General features: G+C 35.8%; 1 protein-coding gene across 1 annotated transcript; it reads left to right on the top strand.

The window, feature by feature from the left end:
• The first annotated feature begins 2,671 nt into the window (after window positions 1–2,671).
• On the top strand, window positions 2,672–8,852 carry TDRD15 (tudor domain containing 15). Its single transcript, XM_059942621.1, is given in 7 exon segments — window positions 2,672–3,758; window positions 3,761–4,065; window positions 4,368–5,085; window positions 5,088–5,423; window positions 5,426–8,439; window positions 8,441–8,554; window positions 8,556–8,852. Coding segments are annotated over 7 exon segments (5,871 nt in total).
• The last annotated feature ends 1,757 nt before the right edge of the window (window positions 8,853–10,609 follow it).

Here is a 10,609-nt window from a genome sequence, read left to right as displayed (position 1 = left end):
AGAATCTTTTCCATAGTGAGCCCTTTGGTGTGCATCACGTGAGACCTACAGATTTTCTTTATGTGCCAATTCTGAGAGGCTAATCCACATGCCTCTTCTTCAGACTTATTTTGTTAACAAATTCTCCAGTCTTGCTCCTTCAGAATTACTAATCATCCTGCAGAAACTATTAGCTATTGCCTACTAATATGCATAAGTTCTTAACTGAAGCAGTCTTTTTCAGGCAAAATAGATGTATTGGTAGTCCTGTCAACTGTGAATATTTCCTGGGATGCAGTGCTTCAGCAGTCTATTTCTGGAAGTTAATGCCACTAACTTCCAGATTTCCAGAGCATGTGCAAATCAGGCTCAGATTTTTTTACCGCCTTCCTCTGTGAAACTCCCCATGAGGCCATTTATATTGTTTGAGGGAGGGATCGCAGTGTGGAGGAGCAGGCTTCTGGTAGTTTGAGTAACCTGACCATGCGTATTCCTTTGGGCTTTCTTTGGCTTATTTGGTTAATACCCTATTCATTTAATAAAGGAGTCCTTTTGGCTACATTTGCTTTTTATACCTAAAGAGTGTGTTGTTCCTGAAAGACTTATGTATTTTTTTTTTTTTCCTGTTTACTCAGGTGAATAGTCACAAGACCCTTTGGGTAAATGCCAGGAAGAATGTTCTTGGTATATTCAAGTATATTCAAGCACGGGATCCTTTCTTAATAGTACTTGGTCTTCCCTTCATCTAAGGTATTATAGGTCTATAAACTGACTAAAGTCTGGGAATTGAGTAGAGGCCTGTGACTTTAAATAATGGCGGCTTATGCTGATATGAGTCTTTAGTGTATTGCTCATTGATTTTTATTCTTAAGGACTCCAGGGTCAAGTGAGTATTGTCTGGAATCTGTATAGATCAAACCATGCTGATTATCACACCAAATTAATTATCTAGGAGGAAATAAAAACGATACTCAGTACCCAGAACACCCTAAATCGTACCTCTTTCTCTAGCTTTCCAGTGGCCTGTTTCACTTTGTGGACTTGGGTCTTAAGTCTTAGAATCGGCTTCTGTTCTGTTATTTTATCTCTGAGATAACAACATTTATACTTTGATAAGGTTTTATATTCCTGTCCTTCATGCTTCTCTTCTTTTTATCCTTTTCTTCTGAGTTTTTGCATATTCTCTCAAAATATTCTTGTAGTCTATTTATGTTTATTTTGTGTTGGCTTTCCCCCTAAGTTTTGAATCTTATGTGTGTGTAGTTTTTCCTAATTTCAGTTGTTGCATCTTTTTTTTTTTTTTAATAAATTTATTTATTTATTTTTGCTGTGTTGGGTCTTCGTTTCTGTGCGAGGGCTTTCTCTAGTTGCAGCGAGCGGGGGCCACTCTTCATCGCAGTGCACGGGCCTCTGTTGTTGCGGAGCACAGGCTCCAGACGCGCAGGCTCAGTAGTTGTGGCTCGCGGGCCCAGTTGCTCCACGGCATGTGGAATCTTCCCAGACCAGGGCTCGAACCCGTGTCCCCTGCATTGGCAGGCAGATTCTCAACCACTGCGCCACCAGGGAAGCCCAGTTGTTGCATCTTAATGACTACTTAGTCATATAAAAATGCATTATTCTCTTTTGGGTTTTTTAAAAACAGGAATCAGACTTTTGAAAAACAATTTTTTTTGCTGTTTCCTTCAGTACATTTATTCCTGAGGGGAGCATTTCCTTGGTTTCTTTTAAGTGGTTCCCTCATTTGTTTAGCTCTAGTACTTTCTCCCTCTCATCCTCATAGAAAGAAATTGTCAACTATTAACTCAGAGTCAAGAGGAAGTTGGGCTGTGTCCTGTCACTGTAGATGTTGGTTCTTACCTGAATTTGGGGGCTATTTTATACTTCTTGAATATTTGCATTACAGTTTTTAGAATCCCAGCAATCTAGAGAAAATTAGCTGGAGCCATAGTTATTGTAGAGAGCTTTACCTCTGTGCTAAAGATTTCTTTTCCTCTCTCTCTCCCTCCACACTTTTTGTGGGTACCCGTGTCAGTGACAAGGCCTGGATGTACTTAACCTGCCTCAGGGTCTTTCCATGCCTGTCTTTCCTTACTGGTGTCCAGGACTCAGCCAGTTTCCCTCAGAGAAGAATCCTGGAGTTGTATAATGATGCTGATAGGGTCCCAAATATTGCTAATTGACACAGAGTGGGGAGTGTGAACAGTGTGTCCCCTGTTGGTTCACCATCCACCCTTGCTTCTAGCACTCACCCCCTTGAATTATGGGTTGTTGGAAGAGGTCTGAATGAGGGAAAGTAGTTTTCTTACAGGAGGGGGAGGAGTTTTCCAGCAGTTTTTATTTGGCTTCCTTTTATTATACCATATCAGTCCAATATCTAGTAGAAATTTGTTAGTCTCTGAAAAATATTGCTTTTTTCTGTTTTCCAGTGATTATATATATTCTATTTTTTATGTTCTCTTGGTTGTTTCAATGGAATTTTTAAAGTGTGGAAGGCAGTGAACTGTTAAGTGCATTTTGTTTCTCTTCATCTTGTCCAGTGTATATAACTTTTGCCAACATGTTCAGTTTGGTAAATGCAGGCATAGAATTGTTTTTAAGATTTGTGTTTACATACATATAAGGCTAATTTCATTTAATTTTGACAGCTGTCTGTCCAGAAGCTAATAGGTACTTATTATTTGCTTTTTAGAAAATGGATTCTACATCTCTGTTACCAACATTTTCAGATGTGGATCTGACAGTATCACACATAGAATGTTTTCCCAAGGATGTTCTGGTGAAATTTCAAGGCAGAAATAATAGTGAATGTGAGTTTGACTACCACATATTGCAGAGGGAAATACAGCATATTCCAAAAGTAAAAAATAATGTGGACATTGATGAATTTTGTTTGGTAGAAGAAAGAATGTCAGGAGAATGGCAGAGAGGAAGAGTTGTGGAAAAGAAAAATGATCTGTATACTGTGCTCCTCATAGATCACGGAGAAGAACTGAGAGTTGACAGTACGCAGGTTGCTTCAGCCTGTGGCAACTTATTTGATCTACCACCACGGGTAATGTTTGGCATTTTTGCCAACATATTACCAACTGGGGAAAAATGGTCTTCTAAGGCTTTGAATTACTTCAAGTCATTGATAGAACTACAAGTGAAAGGTTGTGTGCAAGCTGTTTTGCCTCTTCAGATGATGATGATTCTTGAAGTGCCAAAAATCATATCCCAGGTTCTTGAATTACAATTAGGGAGACTTATTGGTGGAGATTCATTTTGTCTTATTGTGGAAATGGTAAAAGAATTCCCCAAACAAATGCCAGATTCATTACAACATAAAAGACCTGAATTATCATTAAGTAATATTGATACTTTACTTGATATTCAACATGTTCTGGATAATTTGCAACCATCTTTGTCAGTAGGCAGTATTGAAAGTGTAAAAGTATCATCTGCTGTGAGCCCAAGTAAATTTTATTGCCAACTAATTAAATGGATTCCAGAGTTAGAAAACTTGACAGTGTGTTTGACTTTGCATTATGATATTGTCAGTCAAGAAGGTAGTCCCGCGTGTGATAATTTTGGAGTACTTTGTGTTGCCAAAAGGAGAAATGGACAGTGGCATAGAGGAATTCTTCAGCAGCTTTTGCCTAATAATCAAGTGAAAATTTGTTTTATGGATTATGGCAGTAGTGAGACTATACCCTCAATTCACGTAGAGAAACTTAAACAGGATTTTATTTTAGAACCATTATTTTCATTTCCATGTTCTCTGACATATTTACACAGTCCAGAGATGCAAGAAAATTTCAACTAAGTGTATTTAAACAAGCCTTGTTAGGACAAATAGTATATGCATACCTTGATTGGTTCAGTAAGGATGAGCATTTGTATTATGTAACATTACAAACTCAAGAGTCTACAATTACTCCTAAGTGTCTGCTAAAGACTGTAGGCACACAAGTACTTTGTCCAGTGTCTGATTCAAAAATCTCTAGTATGTTGAGGGAGACTAGTGCCTCAGATGTAAACGGCTTTGCCGTTGAGAGTTTTATTGCAAATACTGAATGGTCGATAGATTCTCTAAATAAAAAAGACATTGGGCTTCCCTGGTGGCGCAGTGGTTGAGAGTCTGCCTGCCAATGCGGGGGACGCGGGTTCGAGCTCTGGTCTGGGAGGATCCCACATGCCGCGGAGCAGCTGGGCCCGTGAGCCACAATTGCTGAGCCTGCGCGTCTGGAGCCTGTGCTCCGCAACGGGAGAGGCCGCGGTAGTGAGAGGCCCGCGCACCGCGATGAAGAGTGGCCCCCACTTGCCGCAACTGGAGAAAGCCCTTGCACAGAAACGAGGGCCCAACACAGCCAAAATTAAAAATAAATAAATAAATAAATAAAAAAGACACTTTGAAAGTAGATTTTCCTATTAAAACTGTAGAAATGGAGATAGAAGCTGTCTACATAGTTTTTGTAGCATATGTATTAAACCCATCAAATTTCTGGGTATGTACTAATGAACATCAGAATGAATTTCAAGATATGATGAAAAATATAAACAAATTTTATGATTTGTGTGAAAATGATGAACTGATTCTAAGAAATCCAGGACCTGGATTATTTTGTTGTGCTAGATACAGCAAGGACAGACGTTTTTATAGAGCTGTCATTACTGAAATTAATGGTTATAAAATTAATGTTTATTTTTTGGATTACGGAAATACTGATTCCATACCATTTTTTGATGTAAAAATTTTGCTTCCAGAGTTTTGTGAGTTGCCTGTCTTAGCCATGTGCTGTTCACTTGCATATATATTTCCCGTTGAAGATTTATGGGTGAAGGCAGCAGTTGATTATTTTTAAAAAATTGTCTTGAACAAAGCAATTTTGCTTCAAGTTATAGCAAAAAAAGATGAGAAGTATACTGTAAATATTCAGAATATTGAAGCCTCAGAAAATATTGATGTTGTCTCTCTTATGTTACAAGCTGGATATGCAGAATATTGGGAAGTAGAGCCAGAATGTTGTCCAAAATCTATAAGTGAATATTCAGTGTTAAATTTAAAATCTAAAAACAAAGTAAATATTGAGAAAGTCATATCTGCCCTTCTTGAAGGACCTAAACCTAAAAGTACCATTCAGATAAGCTAAAAGGAAGTAACTTTTCTTTGTTAAAGTCCCTAGATTTAAAAAACCCTTTCACCTTGTCTGTGAGACGTGAGCCACCATGGCCTTATAAAGAATGTGTGTTTAAACCAGGAACAGTCCTTGAAGTTAAGTGTTCTTATTATTATGGCCCAGGTGACTTCTCATGCCAGCTGCAATGTAAGTTAGAAGACTTAAACTTACTAATGGAACAACTTAAGGATTATTATAGTGTTCATTCTGATCCTTATCAGATTGGACAGATTGCTTGTGTTGCTAAGTATTCTAAAGATGGGAAGTGGTATAGAGCTGCTATTTTGAAGTGGTACTTGTTGATTATGGTTACCAGGAAAGAGTTTTAATTAAAGATCTTTGTGCTATTAAACCATGTTTCCTTTTTTTAGAAGGTCAGGCCTTCAGATGTAGTCTTAACCATTTAGTTGAACCCATTAGTTGTAAAGTATTCAATTGGACGAGAGAAGCATGCAGAGACCTTGGGAATTTTATTTCTTCGTTTAGAGGGTTATTGACTTGTGTCATCTATGCCTTAGTTCTTATATATCCAAACTGTTTATGTAATTTGGTGGATTTACAATCTCCATTTGCTAGTGCAAGAGAATTTCTTAATAATCATGGCTCTGCACAGTATAGTACAGTATCAAAGCCATTTCCATCTTCAGTTAGTCTTTACAGTTATTCTTCCTTCAATATAAAAATTGGAAGTGAGGAAGAAATATATATATCTCACATATATAGTCCCAAAAAGTTTTATTGCCAACTTAGTAGAAATAATAAAGACCTAGAGATGATAGAAACAAAAATCACAGAGATTAGTAACCTCAATCAGTGCCACAAATCTGATTTTAGTAAAATGAGATTGTGCATATCTAAGTATATAGAGGATGGTCTCTCTTATAGAGCTTCAGCGATGCCGACAGGTTCATTATCTGACTTCCTGGTATATTTTGTGGACTTTGGAAATAAGCAATTAGTAGAAGAAAGTATGTTGAGGGATGTTTCAGATGAGTTTCCAGAGTTGCTGTTTACACCTATGCAAGCTATTAAATGTTTTTTGTCAGATCTTAGAGATATAGATATTCCAGAAGAAATCAATAGCTGGTTTGAAGATAATTTTTTGGGAAAACCATTAAGGGCAATAATATTGTCCAAGGAGCCAGATGACCAGCTTGGTGTAGACTTATATGATGGATATCAACATACAAATCAGAATATTAAAATGTTGATTCATGCTTATGGAGAAAAACATTGTGACCAAGCACAATGTGTGGAAAAGCGTCCTGAAACAAATAAGAAACTTGCTGTTTCCTTGAAAGGCAAAATAGAAAACAATTATCACCATAGTACAATAAGTAAAACTAGTCTAATAACGTATTCTGAAAGGAAAATAGATCAGTTAATGAATCCCAAAAGTATATATGGCAGGCTTTTGAAACCATCAGTTTGTTATAAAGTTGAACCTGTGTCAAAAAACAAGGTGAAGAAGTCTTTGAATGATGGACTTAAAAATAAAGGTGTAAAAATTGCCCCTGGGTCTGCACATATTATTGATGAAAGTGATGTGGACCAGAAATCAGTAAGGGTTGTATCACAGTCTTTTATCAGAGAATTAAATCAGACAGCCTCACAAAACACGTATAATCATGCTAGACCACAGATTAAAGACCTTCATTAACCCAAAATTTACTTGAATGCCAAAGTTAAAGGATATGTTTCTAATATAAGTAATCGAGCAAGTTTCCATATTCAGCTTGCCGAGACTGAATATGTAATCATGAGCCTAGCGGATGGTCTAAATGCAAGAAGAGCCAATATAGTGAAAGAGAGAAAATCAGTCAAACCTGTGGTGGGAGATCTTGTAGTTGCAGAATACTCTGGTGACAATGCCATTTACAGAGCAGTTATTAAGAAAATTTTGCCAGGAAATTCTTTTGAAGTGGAATTTATTGACTATGGTAACACTGCAGTAGTAAACACATCAAAAATTTATGAAATTAAGAAGGAATTCTTAACTGTTCCTCAGCTAGGAGTTCATTCTTTCCTTAGTGGAGTAAAGTGGAATGAGCCTGATGAAATATGGTACAGCAAAACTGTGTTTTATTTTGCTTCAAGAGTAAGTAATAAAACAGCTTCTTGTGAGCTTTTGAAAAAGCATGAACAGAAATGGGAAGTAAATATAAATTGTGATGAAAAATGTGTCATTAATGAACTACTGAAATGGACAGCATGTTCAAAACTACAGAAAACAGTATTGCAAATGCCTAAGGTTGTCTCTCAGAAGTTGAGCCCTATTGATAAAGAAATGAAGGAAGGACTATCAAATGAGTATGAAGGTTCTATGATCCTTCAACCATCCTACCAACAGCTGGTTAATATTCCTTTTGAAGAGTTAAAACCTGGACAACTTGAAAAGGCTGAAATACTTTATGTTGCAAAATGTGGGATTTCTTATGTGAAGTTATCTAAAAATAAAAAGATTTTATCAGATTTAACAGTATTAATTACTAAAGAAGTAAAAAAACCCTCTTTTTTATCAATGGAAAATATTGAAAAAGGCTTAGAATGCTTGGTAAAATCTAAAAAAACTTTGAAGTGGTATCGATCAAAAGTAGAAAAAAAGTGTGTTGATGAGAAAGTGCTTGTTTTTTTAGTAGATCATGGTAGGTATGAAATAGTGCCCTTATGTAATACCAAGGTGCTGACTAATGAAATCAGAAATATTCCAAGACAAGCTGTGCCTTGTAAATGGATTTGGTTTGAAAATTTTAGGAACATGCCATTTGAGTCCATTGTGTGCTTAGTTGCTCATTTGGAAATAAACATCCTTTTTCTGAAATATTTAGACTCTGCCTGGGAAGTAGAAATTTTGATAGATGGCCGGTTACTTTTGGAATATTTAAATTTAAATACAGTTCATGTTGAAGAAAACAAATTTAGATCTTCAGAAGTTATTTTCAACGTTGAATCTAAGATTCCTGTATCATCATGTACAATAAGATCATTTACTTGGGCAGAACTCCAAAATGGTAGGCAATATTCTGGTATTGCCACTGCTGTTTCTGATCCATCAGACTTCTGTGTTCAGTTAGAAGATTTCTTTGACACAATGAAATCTCTCTTTATGTTGCTTTCTGATCTACCAGAAGACTTAGAAACAGTGCCTCTAGAGCACGTAATTCCAGGTTCTAGTTGTTTGTTCAAATATGAATTGGAAGATCAGTGGAATAGGGTAGAAATTTTTGAAGTCTCTGATCAGTCTTTACTTTTTGTATTGATTGACTATGGATTTTCTGTTTACATACCTTATTCAGATGTAAAAAAATCTTAAAATTGTTCCTGAGGAACTTCTGAATTTGCCGAGGCTAAGTTATCCTTGCATCTTATATGGTATCTTACCTGCTAAAGGGAAACATTGGAATGAAGAAGCCAGAAGTTTTTTTTCAAGATTTCCTGAGTAAACCAGGCTTAGTTTTTCTGTTTAGGGAATACAGTTTTGAAACAAAACTGAAGGTAGATATCATTCATGAGAAAAATAATTTGGCAGATACGTTAGTTGCCTCTGGTCTTGCAATTTATTCTAAAGATTCAGATCATCTCAATGCAGTTACTGCTACTGGATCTACTAAAATCCAATATAAATCCAAGAGTAAGCCTGTTTGCCAATTTTTAGATCAAAGTTATTACAAAATAGAAAGTATGAATTGTATGTGCACTGAGAAGCAAAGCTGAAAAGGCAGAAAACTATAAAGAGGAAAGATGTCTGTAAGAACCTCTTAAAGAAAAACCATATTAGTAAAAGATTACATTCTAGAAATTTAACACTGAGGAAGAAGGTTGGTAGTGGAAAACATAATCCCCGAAATACAACTGCATTTGATACATGTGCAGCAGCTTCGTTTTGGGAACTACCTAATGGTTTGAATGATAACACCAATTGCATTGAAAACATTTCTGAAAAACTACCAAGTGGAGTACAGGAAACTAATACAATGGACTTGAGAACAGCAGAAAAAGCATTGCATGTTAATAAAAAAATTATATCAGAACATTTGAAAGGTAAGTAGCCATTTTTAAAAAAAGATTTTCCGTAGCTTTTGTAGATTTTTGATTCTTTAAAAGTTTGTTATTTACTAAAATTATTCAAGTTGAAAATATCCTGCAAGATTTTACTAAAAATTTTGAATAAATGGATAACTAGAAGTGATCACTTGAATTATAAAATGATGCTTCGCTATTTTTACCTCTTTTGAATGGTGACCTTTGAGAATGTAATGAAAGTAGAGGGTTTGAACCACATATGCGTGCACACATGCATGACATTTTACAAATTTCAGGGGTTTCACAAAACTCCTGAAGGTCCATAGATCTCAGGTTGATCTTGCTACTATTAGAGAGCTTCCTGGGCTCATTTTGAAGAATCAATTTTCTATTATGTTTCTTATCAGATTAAATATATCTTCAGGTTTTTTGAGTGTGATTCTCAGCATAATGATAATGCAGTTAAACTTACAGAATAAGCTGATTCCAGCATATTTCATCTGAAAATTTTTAGACATCAAATTGATTCTAAAATACTGTTAAAATTTTAATATTTTACATGCTAGAGTATTGTCGATTTGGCTTATGCACATTGTATTTCATTTTCTGTATGGATTAGTTAGGATTTTGTAGGCTATAAAGAATGTTCTCTGCTTAATGAATGTTCTGCCTGTAAATTGGTATATTATTCCATATTATAATTAGTATCATAGCCGGTTACATTCTGTGAATGAATGGAGGTGTCTTGTTTTTATTGATGTATTTTAGAAAGAGGATTTCATTTGAATTCATATTAGATGTTTAATAGTGAATTGATCAATGCTTTAAAATTGGCCCTTTTTTCTTATTTTTGAATCACTCTTTTATCATAGTAGCAGTTGTGGTAGAGTGCTTATTTACTGTGTTCCAGGTACTGTGTGGTGATTTATGTGTATTAGCTCATTTAAAGCTTACCACAATTCTATAAAGTAGGTTGATATTAAGGTTTAAAATGTAGTCTAATAACTAGTATCCTACTTCTTTGCCTGAATTCAAAACCACTTTACAGAGACAAGGAAAAAGACAATTGATGAGCAACATACCACATTTATTAAAGAAAAAAAATTGATGAATGTGGCTTATATCCATGGGCAAATGGGTTTACCAATATTGAATCAATAAACTAGACTTACCCACATAGGCACAGAGGAGAGTTTCTCCATATGGGGGCTTACCCATGTAAACCTTACAGCTTGAGGTAGTTATCTCTATAAAGGGAGAGAGGGAGGAGGAAGAGGCTAATCCAACATAGATCTTTCTCATTGTAAATGGACCAGTCAGATTGCCTCTACTACTTGTGTATAAGGGAGGAAAGAGACCAGAGAATTGTTATTCTAGGAGTGTGCCTCAATCATGAATACTTCCACATGGAAGGAAGATCGGGAATGGGAAGAAGTACCCCTCTCCCC

This window comes from Balaenoptera ricei, chromosome 13 (genome assembly GCF_028023285.1).
Source record: "Balaenoptera ricei isolate mBalRic1 chromosome 13, mBalRic1.hap2, whole genome shotgun sequence".
NCBI classification, from domain to species: domain Eukaryota; kingdom Metazoa; phylum Chordata; class Mammalia; order Artiodactyla; family Balaenopteridae; genus Balaenoptera; species Balaenoptera ricei.
This window is presented reverse-complemented; position numbering and strand designations above follow the sequence as displayed.